At 43.4% G+C, this 16,006-nt stretch overlaps 1 protein-coding gene across 1 annotated transcript in view; it reads left to right on the top strand.

Annotated features, from left to right (window-relative positions):
- Positions 1–16,006, top strand: part of PNPT1 (polyribonucleotide nucleotidyltransferase 1) — a 130,898-nt gene that overhangs the window by 28,794 nt on the left and 86,098 nt on the right. Inside the window, exons 8-9 of the mRNA XM_082251797.1 lie at positions 1,535–1,648; positions 4,417–4,603. Of these exons, the coding sequence (XP_082107923.1) occupies positions 1,535–1,648; positions 4,417–4,603 (301 nt within the window). The remainder of the gene's footprint in view (positions 1–1,534; positions 1,649–4,416; positions 4,604–16,006) is intronic.

Below are 16,006 nucleotides of genomic sequence, written 5' to 3'. Positions count from 1 at the left end.
GGTGTAATTAAAAAAAAAAAAAAATCTTTAGCCTTTACACCCACCATAAGCATTAAATACTCTTTAACCTCCCTGGCGGTATTCCCGAGTGTGGCTCGGGGTTAACTTTCAGTACCAAAAGCGGTAACCCCAAGCCACACTAGGGATTACCCCAGAATCACACTCGACTTCCCTGCGATCCCCCGCCATCCTCCCCGGTGTCCTCGCACTCTCTCCCCACTCTGTGCTCGGCAGATGCTGGCACTCTCCTTCCGGTTCCCTTCCCTGCGAGCGCTGCGACGCAGGGGGGGTGGAACCGGCGGCAAATTCAAAAATGTAAATGCACTAAATGACATGATACAAAGCTGTGATCCTAATGGATCACACTGTATAATGCCATTTCTGCACAGGATTGCACCTGGTGACTTTTCCAGTGCCCTGCCTGTGCTTTTCCAGTTCTTTGTGCCTGGAAAATAGAGAACGACCATGGCGTCCAAAAAGCGTTTTTTTTGCGCAAAAGCAATTTTAGACAAACTGAAAAACGGCGGCAGCGAAACAGAGTTTCTGAGCGATAGCGATTTGTGAGAAAATTTGTCATCCGTTACGGAAAGTGACAACAGCGATTGATTCTGATGTCTTTCTGGCACATAGCTTGTGGAATTTGGGAAGTATATCAAATTATTCTTCAGAATTTCCAACGGAGCTATGTGCCAGAAAGAGACATCGGAATCATCGTCGTCGCTTTCTGTACCTGATGACGAATTTTCCCACGAATCGCTATCACTCAGTTCTTCAAGTAACTCAGTTTCGCTGTCGCTGTTTTCCAGTTCATGTAAAAGAGCTTTTGCGCAAAAAGAATGCTTTTTGGACGCCATGGTCGTTCTCTATTTTCCAAGCGCAAAGAACTGGAAAAGCACAGGCAGGGCACTGGAAAAGTCACCAGGTGAAATCCTGTGCTGAAATTGCATGATATCATGTAATTTAGTGTATTTACGTTTTTGAAATTGCCGCCAGTTTCACCCCCCTGCGTCTCAACGCAAACACTTGACTTTGCAGCACATTTTCTCACTGTACATATTCTGTCTGTGTGGATTTACTCCAGTTTCCTCAGACGCTCAAACAGCATGCTGGTAGGTAATTGGCTCCAGTCTAAATTGGCCCTAGTATACAATATGTGTATGCATGTATGTATGTTTATGGGATAGAAACCTTAGAATCGTAGCTCCTTGAGTGCGGGGACTGATGTGAAATGAACTTGAAGGAGTTATTTGTAAGGCTTCTGTTATTTAATTAGGCTGACATTTTTGGCATAGTGCAACTCGCCTTTACCAAGCTTGCCTAAAACAATTCTTGTATGAATGAGTTGCATCCAGACACTGTTCTGTGTATCTGCTGTGTGCTAGTACAATCTCTACAAACTAGACAGAAATTCTATATTCTTTAGTCTTCTTTTTGCCTTTTGATATTAGACTAATCACATGCTAGTTATTATGGGTTTGTCTGTTAAATTTTAAAATGAAGACCTATTCTATTATGATTATTCTCTTCTTTTTAGGTGCCGTTAGAATCGGTCTGATTAGTGGAGAATTTATTGTGAACCCTACCAGAAAACAAATGTCATCTAGTTTATTAAACTTGGTTGTCACTGGAGGCCTGCAAAGTCAAGTAGGTAAGCACAGAAAGCTTCTTTTGGTCTTTGCATCGTCTCTCTATTCATGCTAAGGTTTTCTTTTTGAATTGTTCTGGTCTCATTCTATTGTTGAGATGCCTACCTCAGTAGTGGCCCCTTTCATTTTTGTCACCGGGTCCAGTGACAAAAAGGGTCCAATCAGGTCCGCCGGCCAGTTTTTTCAACCGGACTTGATTGGACGATCCATACACCCCTGTGGACCGGTTGGTGTAAAAAGCCTTGTGTCTGGTTTCTGCTCGCCTACCTCCAGCCCAGTCTAGTCTGCTATAGAAATGGAAGGGGATCTGTCCTCCTCTGTCTAGGCGAATCGGAGGGCAGTCTGGTGTAAACTGACAGCAGAGTCCCAGGCACCCATAGAGCAGAGCAGGTTCTGTCCGTGTCCACTCTGCATGAATTGAGCAGACATGATGTGTCACCCACCCGGTCTGCTGTGATCAGCAGACAGACCCCCTGCTGATCTATACTGAGTCTGCTCCTAAGGGGCCTTGGTAAATGAGTTATTTTTTCATTTCATGCTTTGTCAGATCAGGATATGCTTTAGAAAATGATGGTGATATGAAGGTATTTGTCATTTATTGTATTATTTCTTGTATCTCTTGTTCATTGTCAAGACAGATGAGACAAAAAATTTGGTAATGAGGCCAAATAACACAACTGTATGTCATCCAAATAACACAATTTCTACAGTAAAGCATGGAGGTGGTAATATCCTTCTATGGAGGTTTTTCTCTGTGGAAGGGACTGGAGCACATGTCAGGATAGAAGGAAAATGGATGGGGCGAAATACCATCATATTCTTGAGGAAAACCTGCTGCCCACAAAACCTGCTGACACAAAGTTGTCAATGGGAAGAAGGTTTAACTTCCAACATGACAATGACCCAAAGCACATAGCAAAAATAACCACACAGTGGTTGAAAGAGAAAAAGGTGAATGTCCTTGCATGGCCAAGTCAGAGCCCAGACTTAAACCCCATTGAAAATCTGTGGAATGACTTGAAGACTGCAGTCCAAAAATGGTCACCATCAAATTTAACTGAACGTGAGCAGTTCTGCAAAGAAGACTGAGCAAATATTGCAAAGTGTAGATGTGCAAAGTTAGTAGAGGCATATCCCAACAGACTAAAGGCTGTAATTAAAGCAAAAGGTGGCTCAACTAAATACTGACATAAGAGGGGGGGACTCTGATTCTTCTTTCAAATTTTTATCTTTTTTTTCTGACATGTTTGTGTTTTATCTTTTACTTGGATGTTATAAGTTGCGCTGGTAAATCCAGCTGGATAAAACGAAAACGGTGTCTGTCTTAATTTCAGGCTGCAAAGCCACAAAATTCCATTATTTTTAGGGGTGGTGATTTCTTTTCTATATCCACTGTGATTCTTGATGTTGCGGAGTCCTAATAAGTCAGTAAAACCAAAAACCTTGAATGCTTTACACAAATTGAAAAAAGGCATTTAATGTGTGCTCCACTTAGTATCAGACTGTCCAATGCTTACCCATTAATGGCTACATTTAGTGTAACTCTAGGTTAAAAACTCAGGAATAAACCTCAGATGTAGACACTCCTTCATTTCACTGCTCCAGTCTGTACGCAGAGTTGTATAAAGTACTCGAAACCCATACTTGAGTAAAAGTACAAGTGCTCGATCAAAAAGTGACTTGAGTAGAAGTACTAAAGTATTTAACATTTTTTGTACTTAAGTATTGCAAGTAGTTTTTTTTTTTAAATTTTGCTACTCAAGTACTGAAAGTAAAAGTACAAGTACTGTGTTATGTAGTTATTAAAGAAAGAAGTCAAAAGTTTGAACATCATATTATTTTTTATTATTTCAAATGCAGCATTTATTTATACATACAGTAGCATTTATTTTCGTATGCGCTGATAATACACATGTTTTGAGCTTCATGAAACCTGCCATCTACTGTTCTGGCAGTGGTAATTTTTATAATAGTAACGAGTAACTATGCAGCACAAAAAAAAATATCGGAGTAGAAGTATTGAAATCATTGAAAAAATGTAGTGAAGTAAAAGTGGAAGTAGGAGAAAAAAATTCTACTCTAGGAAAGTACAGATACCGCCTTTCGGTACTTAAGTACAGTAGTGAAGTAGCTCTACTTAGTTACTATACATCTCTGTCTGTACGGCACCAGGTTTTGTTTGCAAATATGGCTTTTAATTGCTGTGGGGCAGGGGATGGGTTTTTGAATGAGGGATGGAACATTACCCAGGTTCCAATTGATGTCTATGTCCCAGTTGACAATCAACACTCTTTCAACACTTTTCCTCTCCTTGTTATTGGTGTCACTGGGACTGTTTTAAAATGAGGAATCTTCCATATGGGGACACGAGGCAATAAAACCCAACATAGGTTCTAACCTTTCTCAATGATATCCAACTTATTGGAACAGTAGTGGTCAACTTATGTAGTAAAGGGGGGCTTCAAGGGCAGCCAAAGGGCCACACGTGATAGCCTTTTGTAGAATTTTATAAATACTAACTATCTGACATTCTGGAGACAGCGGACATGCTACAGGTGTGGTTGGAGACATACTGCTGAACAGAGACTGGAAACATATTACAAGAGACTGTTGGAGATGCAGTCCCTTTAAAATAATCAATGGTTTAACCCCCTTTACCCGCTGCTGGAGTTTGAGGGCCGTACTGGTAGTACCAAAGAGCCGCATGGTGGGCAGCAGACTGCGGAGCATGTCCTTGCCATTCAGTGACTTTCTCTTTCTTCTGTTACAGTAATGCTTGAAGCTGCAGCTGAGAACGTGCTGCAGCAGGATTTTTGTCACGCTGTGAAACTGGGAATCAAACAATCAAATCAAATCATTCAGGGTATACAGCAGTTAGCCAGAGAGCATGGAAAGCAAAAGCGCATCGTACAGAAGATGTTCAAACCTAATGAAGACATTATTGACACTGCAAGAAGGTGAGTTGGGACCAATACTGAGAAAATAATGTGTGCTGAATTCACCTTTTATCACCTTGTGAATTGCCTGGCTTTTATATTGAGGCAAAGCCTTCCGTTCTTTCTTGGTCACAGACATTGAGCAAGAGTACAGATAGGAGACCTTCCTTTCCTGTGACCTCCGCTGGCTGAATGCTTATCTAGCTAAGTGACCTGAGAACGATGACAGCCGTGAATCCAATATTGTAGTCCAGTATTCAGAGTAGTGATCGACCGATATCGGTTTTTCATTGCCGATACCGATATTTTGGCCAATGCATATCGGTATCGGCCGATATTTTTGTACATTTAAAAAAATGTGTTTTTTTGTTTTATTTACAGGTACTTTTGTGGAGGGATCTGGGGGTTTAAAAACCTCTCCTCTGCACTTGAAAGCAAGTTTGGCTGTTTTGAATGCTGTCATTTTTTTAATCTGATGCCAGACAGTACCCGGAAGTGAGACCTGATCAGAGCTGAATGCGGCTTTGATCGGGTCTTCGGCGGCTGCGCAGGCTGGTTGCCTGGGGCTCCCGGTGGGACGGGAGATCCGGACGAGCCGCGGAAGGCGGCGGGATGGGGGGACCTCCCCTCCCGCTTCTTGTAATGACAGCCGAGTGGCTTCTCAGCCGCATCGGTTGTCATTACAAGACAGCCGTCTGTCGGCTATGGACACCGGTACCGGGGTGATGCCTCTAGCTGCAGGTGTCACTCCGGTACATGCACTTTCCGAAATATCGGCAATATCGGTAACCTCCGGGGCCGATTCGGATATATTGGGAAAAGTGCATATCGGCCCTTTGCCGATAATCAGTGGATCCCTAATTCAGGAGGGCATCAGCTATGGGTACCATGAGTACAAAAGTTTTTATTAGAATAAAAAAACAGACCACTTAACCACTTTACTTTTTTTATTATTATTTACTACTTCTTCTTCTTTCTTTCTTTTTTTTTGTTGATTTGTTTATTGAAGAAAAGCCTTGGGATCTATTTTGTATTTCCCTAAGTCCTTTAGGTATTGAAGTGGATTTTTTACGGTGACTTTATAATTCTGCATGAATACATTCTTGTTCTTCTTTTTTTTTTTTTTAAGATCTTTTTATTCATTTTTTTAAACAGGAATAACAGTAAAACGGTATTAAAATACATACGAAATAACAATGTACAATTCTGGGTTGTTCAAACATACACAAACGTGAATACATTCTTGACATGTCACAATATACACAAAATGTCACAGTAACTATAATTTTAAGTAAAACTTTTACCCTTATAAAAAGAAAATCAGTCCTCGAGTGTTGGTCAAGTGACTTTAGCAAGGCTGAGATTATGTAATCATTTTGCTGTAGGCAGAAAGAATTTGCTAAGTCTTCTGTCCTCTAGTGATCAGACTGCAAGGCTGTGACTTTGTGACAAGTAACTGGTGGAAAGACGGTGATGGGGCTGCTCTGTGTCAAATATTTGTGAACATAGCAAAGAACTGCACAGGCCCCAGTATGTACTTAATTGTTTCCTCTGAGTTGGCATCTTACTCCAGGAAGTAGATTGTGACTCTGGATGATGCCTGATCAAAGATGGCTCTGTCCTTATGGAGAGAAAACCACATAAAGGAATTTTCAGGGGAAGTACTGTAAACTCTGTGAGAGATTTTGAGTAAACCTGTAAATGTTACCCCGAAGATGGTCATACTGTGCACTGGTCAAATTCAGACAGTAACTGAAGAACCAGGCAAAATGTGGTTAGTGGTTGGCCCTGTTGGCCCCTCCAGCCAAACACCCTTCAATTGAAAAAAGTAAGGTTCAGGGTGGCAAATTGTTGAACAAGGGCTGCATCCAGATCGCTGCAGCAACTGTTTGGGTACTCTGACAGCTGCCGGTGGAGGAATCTGAGCAAGGTTGAACAAAAAAAAAAATCTAATGGTGTATGGCCAGCTATTGTCTGGCATGCATGCAATTAAAGCAGCAGTAAATCGCATTTAAAAAACAAACCCTGCCCCTCCCTCTTAATGTCATAATGCTGGTATGCACCATAGTTACATAGTTGGGTTGAAAAAAGACACAAGTCCATCTGGCTCAACCAATAAAAAAAAAAAAAAAAACACCGTAAAGAAAACCCAACCATACAATCCCATAAACACAATCCTATACCCACAGTTGATCCAGAGGAAGGCGAAAAAACCCCAGCAAAGCATGATCCAATTTGCTACAGCAGGGGGGAAAAAAATTTGTTCCTGATCCCCCGAGAGGCAATCGGATATTCCCTGGATCAGCTTTACCATATACCAGCACATAATGACAGACTTGCCTGTGAAACCGATCCTCTAGTGGCTCCCTGTCACCGCTGACAGGGATTCCATCTTTACTGGGTTTTCCTTCCAGGTTTTTGGGCTCCAGCCATTTAAATGGCTGAGCCGCGATTACGTCACTCCCACACGGGAGTCATGGCTGTGGCCCTATTGTTTCCATAGATGGCATTCTGTTTATTGGTAGCGCAGTGTGCCTGTGTAAGTGACGTCAGCGGCTGCCTTACATGTTAATATCTTCTAAACTGTGCATATTTATGGTATATTTACTATACCTAATAGGTATTGGCTTACCTGTAGGTGCAAAACAACAAAGGGTGTTTTACTCCCACTTTAACGTGAAAAATATATCTGATGCTAGGTTTAGTGTAAAAAAGTAATGACATAACATGACTGCTTTTTGCATTTTTTTTTTTTTTTTTTCTTTTAAGATGTTCTCGCATATTGTAGGTAAGTGCATCTTAAAGGATAAGTTCACCTTCAGGAACATGTTGCATGCTCCACCCATTATTAGGGTGGTACATGTTCCCGCTCCTGCAACAGTTCAGCAATCCAAGCTCTCTGTGTGACCGCAGTATGGAGAGGAGTCCCCCACTACCCGTACCAGCTGTCACTTTTTGAAAAGAGCCCTATCATTTATTCACTGAGTTCTGTGAATGAATCCCTACAAGTACCGACAGCCTTAGCGGCTGTCAACTTGTAGTTCTTAATGAACTACCATGGCACTGCTGAACCTTCTAGTGGTTCATTGATTCTTCCTGCCAGTGGGTATCTGCCTGCTTGAATAAGGTACCAGCAGACAGCTTACACTGACTCTGCAAGGAGTCCTGTACAGGCAGACAGCTCCAAGTGACAGTCTGTAGGAGACCTGCCTGGCACCGGCAATTTTTCTGATTTCTGGTGCAATGCTTTCCAGGCTCCTAAAAAAAATAAATAAAAAAAATTGTAAATACATATTTTATTTTATTTTTCTTGCTTGCAAAAAAATGGGCTTTTATTTAGCTTTTTTTTTTTTTTTTTTTTTTTAACCTCACTGGCGGTATTCCTGAGTGTGGCTCTGGGTTAATTTTCAGTACCAAAAGCGGTAACTCCGAGCCACACTCGGGATTACCCCAGAACGTTACTCGCCTTCCCTGCGATCCCCCGCCGTCCTCCCCACCGTCCTCCTCCCACTCTCTACCCGCTCTGTGCATGGCCGATTGCCGACACTCGCTTTCCGATTCCCTTACCTGCGAGCGTTGCGACGCAGGGCGGTGGAACCGGCGGCAAATTCAAAAGTGTAAATACACTAAATGACACGATACAAAGCTGTGATCCTAATGGATTACACTTTATCATGCCATTTCACCACAGGATTTCACCTGGTGACTTTTCCAGTGCTTTGTGCCTGGAAAATTTTGAACGACCATGGCGTCCAAAAAGCGTTTTCTTTTTTTTTTTTTTTGTGCGCAAAAGCGCTTTTAGACGAACTGGAAAACAGCGACAGGGAAACCGAGTTACTTGAAGAGCTGAGTGATAGCGATTCGTGGGAAAATTTGTCATCGGGTACGGAAAGTGACGACAGCGACGACTCTCATGTCTCTTTCTGGCACATAGCTTGTGGAATTTGGGAAGTATATCAAATGATTCTTCAGAATTTCCAACAGAGCTGTGTGCCAGAAAGTCATCAGAATCATTGCTGTTGTCACTTTCTGTACCTGATGACGAATTTTCCCATGAATCGCTATCGCTCAGTTCTGTGAGTAACTCTGTTTCGCTGTCGCTGTTTTCCAGTTCATCTAAACGCTTTTGCGCAAAAAGAATGCTTTTTGGACGCCATGGTCGTTTTCTATTTTCCAGGCACAAAGAACTGGAAAAGCCACCAGGTGAAATCCTGTGATGAAATGGCATGATACAGTGTAATCCGTTAGGATCACAGCTTTGTATCATGTCATTTGTGTATTTACATTTTTGAATTTGCCGCCGGTTCCACCTCCTGCATTGCAATGCTTACAGAGAGGGAACCGGAAGACAGGTGCCTGCATCGGCCGAGCACACAGCAGAAGGACGGCTGGGGATCGCAGGGGAAGGTGAGTTTTTTAAAATGTAAAACCGATTTCTATGCAAAACAATGTACCGCTTTCTAGGGATGCACCGAAATTTCGGCCGAAAATGGGCTTATCCCATTTCGGCCAAAAATGGGTTAAAAATGCTGAAATGAATGGCCGCTGTGAGGAAGGAGGAGGGCGCAGCGCAGGTTTGAAAAGACGCGCCTCTGGCCGGCCGCCCGCCTCCCTGTAATGTCCCTACTAGACGCTGTGTATGAATGAACTGACCTGACACCAGGCGGGAGAGCGGCCGCTAATAGCTAGAACTATGTGAGCGCTTCACTTCCCTGTCATGCGGGTATCTCCTCTGACAGGGAAGTGAGGCGCTCACATAGTTATAGCTATTAGCGGCCGCTCGCCCGGTGTGTCAGTTCATTCATGCACAGATCGTACTAGTAGTGACATCACCGGGAGGCGGGCCGCCGGCCAGAGGCGCATCTTTTGAATGAAGTACACCGGAGGAGCAGAGTGACAGTAAGGACGCTGAGGCGAGATATACCAGTATACCAGATAACCAGTATCAGTGCAACCAGTGTTAATTAACACTGATACTGATTGCACTAATGCAGCACAAAGGGGTTAATTAACTGCCACTGGTCGGTCACTAATGCATCAGTGACCAGCAGTGGCAATACATTAACCCCCTCATGCTGCATAATACTAATACCAATGGTAATTAAATTAACCTCTTGCCAACCCGTCACAGTACATATACTGTGACAGGGTGGCAGCGACAGGTGTACCTTGCTGCCTGTTTTTGGTGTATGCCCCTCTTCTATCTATTTTAAAATTATTTGGGGGAAAAAGTAATTTTCGGTTTTCGGCCAAGGGAATCCTGCATTTTCGGTTTCGGCCCAGAATTTTACTTTCGGTGCATCCCTACCGCTTTCAGCACCTAAAATCTGAAATAATCAGACCGCCAGGGAGGTTAAAGGGAACTTATCCTTTAATGAAAAGGGGTAAAACAAAAAAAGGCATAAATCACATGTGCACTGTTTCTGTCCATTGGGTAAATTTCACAGGAAACCATTGACCTGTCAATACTACAGAGGATGGATACATTACTGGCCATCCATTATTCCTTCCTACCTGAGTCTACCTACCTGGGCCTGCCTAACGTAAATGTTGAGTTTTTATTCCCTTTTTTTTTTTTTTCTAAACATTTAGTTAAATCACCACTAGATGGTGCTATTGGCTGCACTTATCTCATAAAGTACATAATATATTTTCCTCTCAATGGGAAAACTCTGCTAATAAGATGAGCATTTAGTCTGTAATATTTGCTTGTTTGTTTTAAAGCAGACCTTCACCCTAAATCAACTTTAATTTCAGTCTGCCTCCTCCTCTATCATGTTTGGATATTTTTTCGTTTCTACTTTTAAATGTTTTTTTTTTTTTGTGTGTGTGAGAATGACTTCTGTGCCAAAGAGCTCTGCCAGCACCCGAAGGGTGAACATGGCAGGAGAGGGGGGGGGGGAGCAGAGCCAAACAAAAGGGGGGTGATGTTCCTCTTTAAATTTACAATTAATGAGACCATTCATAGGCTGTCATTGTTGAACTGTTCTTTGAAAAATTCTAAATGTCTGTTCTAGGGCTGGGTGATAAAGCGATACCGATATGTATCGCGATAGTCGGGGGATCGATAGCAATACAACACTGTGAACGATAAACGCTCCGACGGGTTTAAGCTTTAAAAATGGCGCCGCCCGTCGCATACACGTCACTGCGCACGCGCCCCCGCCGCTCGGGAGAGGCCGGGAATAGCCGAAGTTACACCGGCGGCGGCGCGTGCGCAATGACGTGGCGGCGCCGGGCGGCGCCATTTTTAAAATGAAGGCGCCTCTGGAACAGGTAAGTGAAACAGCTTCACTACCTGCCATTATGCAGGGCTGCGGGCACACTACAAGGGATGCAGTGCTGCGGGCATGGTCTACCTGTACCATGCCCACAGCACTGCATCTCCTGTAGTATGCCCACAACCCCGGATCCTCCTGCACCATGCCAGTCACCCTGCATTCTCCTGCATCATGCCAGTACCCTGCATTCTCCTGCATCATGCCAGTACCCTGCATTCTCCTGTACCATGCCAGTACCCTGCATTCTCCTGTACCATGCCAGTACCCTGCATTATCCTGCACCATGCCAGTACCCTGCATTCTCCTGCACCATGCCAGTACCCTGCATTCTCCTGCACCATGCCAGTACCCTGCATTCTCCTGCACCATGCCAGTACCCTGCATTCTCCTGTACCATGCCAGTGCCCTGCATTCTCCTGCACCATGCCAGTGCCCTGCATTCTCCTGCACCATGCCAGTACCCTGCATTCTCCTGCACCATGCCAGTACCCTGCATTCTCCTGCACCATGCCAGTACCCTGCATTCTCCTGCACCATGCCAGTACCCTGCATTCTCCTGCACCATGCCAGTACCCTGCATTCTCCTGCACCATGCCAGTCACCCTGCATTCTCCTGCACCATGCCAGTGCCCTGCATTCTCCTGCATCATGCCAGTGCCCTGCATTCTCCTGCATCATGCCAGTACCCTGCATTCTCCTGCATCATGCCAGTACCCTGCATTCTCCTGCATCATGCCAGTACCCTGCATTCTCCTGCATCATGCCAGTCACCCTGCATTCTCCTGTACCATGCCCGCCGCCCTGCATTCTCACCCTAGGGTCCTTATTTTAAATGGGTAATAAAAAATATCAATAATTATCGATATCGACCGATATGAAACACTGATATCGTGATACAGTTTTCAGCCATATCGCCCAGCCCTAGTCTGTTCTGTTGATCCAAAGGCTTTAAAATTAGTCCTGGATCCAGAACAAGCTTGCAGATTAGATGCTGTGACTTTCATGGGCCCTCACTTACTGTACGCCTGTTCTCCGTCAATGACTGTAAGTCGCCTAACATTTTCAGGAGGAGCCCATCAATGGAACCCATTCTAGAAGTGTAAAAAACCTAGCTGCTAATCCGGACAGAAATTGAGTGAGTGGACAACTTTCTGTACTACCTGTGCGGCAGTCTTTTAAGTTAATTTTGTTCCCAGTTCTCTGTAGACTGCAGAACATCCCCCCCCCCCCTCCTTAACAATATGGAGGAGATGAGAGGTGGAGGTCCTGTCCTAGGATAACAACGCTCCTCCAGATACAGTACAGTGAGTGCGTGTCACCCCAGGACTGAAAGTGTCACTGGCAGGATCACTGGGGGAAAATGAAATCCAATGCATCGTCACATCTAAGGGATATGAAAGGGTTTACTTTAAAATAAACTAAGAATAACCTTTGTAAAGGTATGAACACAGAATAAACCTTTTTATAAAACTCATTCCATCGGGTATATTTTTAGAACATGTAAAGACAAGAGAACGGTCACCCAGGCGGGACTTTATATGAGGTTGCCACAATAGTCATGAAGAGTCCAAAAGTAAAATTTATTAGTAGAGTAAAAGCATACAATCGATATAAATGTATAGCCATAAGTATAGTTACAAAACATGTACAGCATGTAGAAAACAATTGGCAAAATAGCAGCAAATTGCGCATGATGACAGCATTGCAGCATCCGTGTAGCATAGTATTGGGTATATCTGTATTGAAAACTCTACGCGTTTCGTGGGTCTAATATGCCCACTCATCAGGAGTATATAAATAGATCTGTCTAAAAGTAAATAATAAAAAATAAAATATCAATATTTGCTGTGCGTTTATATTGGCCAACAACTGTGAAGTTTCAACAAATGTATGACCCAAGTGGGGAAACAACACTTACATTGGGCCAAATCAGATTGAGAAATGCTGCCATGAGGTGGGGTGCCAACGTCTGATCCGGGAGCTGAAGAGACAAGAGTACCCACAAGAAAATGGGGAGCCGGGCAAGGAAACATGAGTGATGGAAAATGTGATATGACACTGGCTGAAAAATGCAAGAAATAGTATATCAAAGTATTAGAATATGGGCTGTATCACATAGTGAAACATGAAAGTATTCAATGTACAAGGTATGTTCCAGCAGAAACAGTGTCAACATTAGAGAAGGAAAAATAAAAAAAAATAAAAAAAAAAAACAAACGAAAGAAAGCACCGAAGAAAAATGCAGATCCCCCAGAAAAAGTGCTGATCACAGTGTAACCAATGACCAGGAATAGTGATGAGAAAGCTGTGATGAATAAAATAAAGTGAGGAAGATGAGCTCATATGGTTTCATAACACTGGTTGAGTAAGCATAGTATCTCAGGATATTGAAAGTACTACATAGAATCAAGGTACTACAATTTTTATTAATACATTTTGCATTATCCGTAAATATAATGTTATGTGGAAGTGCTTGAGATAAAATAAGCTGAACTAAGGGGCACAAGACTACAACTATGAGGTGTATGTAGAAAAAAAGGAGATGAATCCTTATTGATGCCTTGGTGATGTATTTTTACATTGGAGCTTCTTGTATGTGTATTAAACGCTTGAGGTCGCACATTACCCCGGGGATTCTTCTCTTTAACCTTATCCCTATCCTTCTTTTTTTTTTTTTCTCTCATTCCTATTCCTATTTCATTTTCCTATTCCCCTTACTTTTCTTGCTCCTCTTTTTAGCTTTTCACTCATCCTATGTGGTTCAGGTAGCAACATTTAGTGCCGGTTCACACTGACCCGACTTGGTCGCCTGACAAGTAGCTTCCAATGCTGTGCAATGGAACCGTTCTAATCAGAGCGACTCAAGTAGCTCCGACTTAGAAAAAGGTTCCTGCTAGGGCTGAACGATAGTCGATATGATATCGACTATCGTTCTGTGGCCGTAGGCGATATTCATATCGCCGAGGTCACGATATTTGCATAGGCAGGGGGAGGGACTCGGAGGACTCACAGACTAACGTGTTAGGCAGGGGGAGAAGTCGGGACGCTTCAGTGGTGAGCATACACTGACTCACTCGTGAACTGCAGCCCGCCCCACACGTTCAGTGAGTCTCACTCTCCGCCCTCGTTTTCTCAATGGCACATTCAGGGAGCCAATCACGCCGTGATTAGCTGCACAGCTAAGCAATCACGCGTGCCTGCACACCTGATTGGTTCCGCTGTGCCGCTACTCACGGCGTGATTGGCTCTCTGAATGTGCCATTGAGAAAACGAGGGCGGAGAGTGAGACTCACTGAACGTGTGGGGCGGGCTACAGTGCACGAGTGAGTAATGTATGTATGCGGCTGTGCTGTGATCCTTTCCCGGCTCCTAGCTCCAGCCTCCTACAACCACCACGATCTAATCTGATCGAGATAAGAAGAGGTACTTTATTAAGAATTTATGTCTTTGGCTTAACCCTACAGCTGCTGGGAAGCCTGCAATTAATGTTACGGCCAAGTAGTATAACCAAAACAAAAAATTTACAATGAACATTTATGCCGTAATCTACTTAAGTGAGCAGAGAAAGAAGCCATACGTTTTTTGTTAAAAGAAAAACACAGATCCAGACGGGATGGCTTTATAGTGTGTAGAATGACATTATATTAGCTAAGTCTTATAATACCGCTGGATCAGCCATAGCGCCCCTCCGCCTCGCTGACATGTCACTAATTGATTTTACCATATTAACCCTGACCTGCCCAGTGCCCAGTATCTGCAATTAAAATTTAGAAGGCTGCCTGCATCCTTCCTGATTTCCATTCCCAGAATCCTTCCCAATCCCTACAGTGTCAGTAACATTAACCCTATGGTAGAAGGCTGCAGTGTGCACTGAATCCCATTCCCTACAGTAACATACATTATGGTCAGAAAGGCTGGATTGACGGGTCCCTCAATATCGCAATATATATCGTTGAAAAAAAAATATCGCAATATATTTTTTTTCCCAATATCGTGCAGGCCTAGTTCCTGCACTATTTTTTTTCAAAAGTCGGAGCGACTTGCAGTGACTTCCATTATGGGAAGTCGTTGCAAGCCGCGCCGAAGTCGCGGTGCACGGGCGACTTGATTAGTCGCCCGAAGTCGGGGCGACTTCGAGTCGGATCAGTGTGAACTGACACTTATACCTATGCTTTCTATACTTGTAACATTAAATTGTTGTGCTTTCATAGGCTTCACATCTTAGTCGGTTATGATATACAGTAAACCCTCGCTCCATCGCGGTTAAGTTTTTGCAGTCCCGGTATATTGCGTTTTTTTTTTTGTAATGTTATTTTACTATACAAATCATTAAAAATGAAATATATTTTTGTGTTTTCCATAGCTCTCGCTGTCTCTCAGTATCTTTTGTGTTTAAATGAGTTTCTATTGTTTTAAAAGTGTGTTTAAAGACCTTAAAATGCTTTTACACGTACAGTGACAGTAAAAAAAACCATGCCTACAATGCATTTAATAGGGTTTTTCTATTTTGCGGATTTTCACTTTTCGTGGCTGGGTCCGGAGGTGGGGTTTACTGTACTAGATTTTGATCCTTTCTAGATATTTTCAAGGACAAATTTTCTTATTTTCTATACCTATTTTTGAACGACATGGTATTCATTGTATTACATTGTATCTGTTGTCATCTTTCTACACGTACTTTATATTAGTTTCTTACTGATGCATCTAAACCTTCTTGTATAGCATGTTAAGGCTACGTTCACATGTGGGCGTAGCGGATCACGATTCTGCCCACAATCCGTAAACGTAAATCGCGGGACACCTGTGCGATGCCCGTGATTTGCAATGGCACCCCAAACGCTGTGTGATGTTACCGCGATTTCCACCTGCGGAATCGCGCAAACAGAATCGCAGGACGCATGACGCCCCAAAAAAAGTACAGGAGCTTCTTTTGTGCGTCATGCGTTCCGCGATTCTGTCTGCGCGATGTTACAGCGATTCGGCAGGCGGAAATCACGGCAACATCGCACAGCGTTTGGGGTGCCATTGCAAATCACGGGCATCGCACAGGCGTCCCGCGATTTGCAATGATTCCGGATCGCGGGCAGAATCGCTGTGATTCTGCCCGTGATCCACTACGCCCACATGTGAACGTAGCCTAAAA

The sequence above is a fragment of the Pelophylax lessonae genome (genome assembly GCF_965119305.1).
Source record: "Pelophylax lessonae genome assembly, chromosome: 3".
In the NCBI taxonomy this organism is placed as follows: Eukaryota; Metazoa; Chordata; class Amphibia; order Anura; family Ranidae; genus Pelophylax; species Pelophylax lessonae.
Note: the sequence above shows the minus strand (reverse complement) of the source record. Positions and strands in the feature narration are given on the sequence as shown.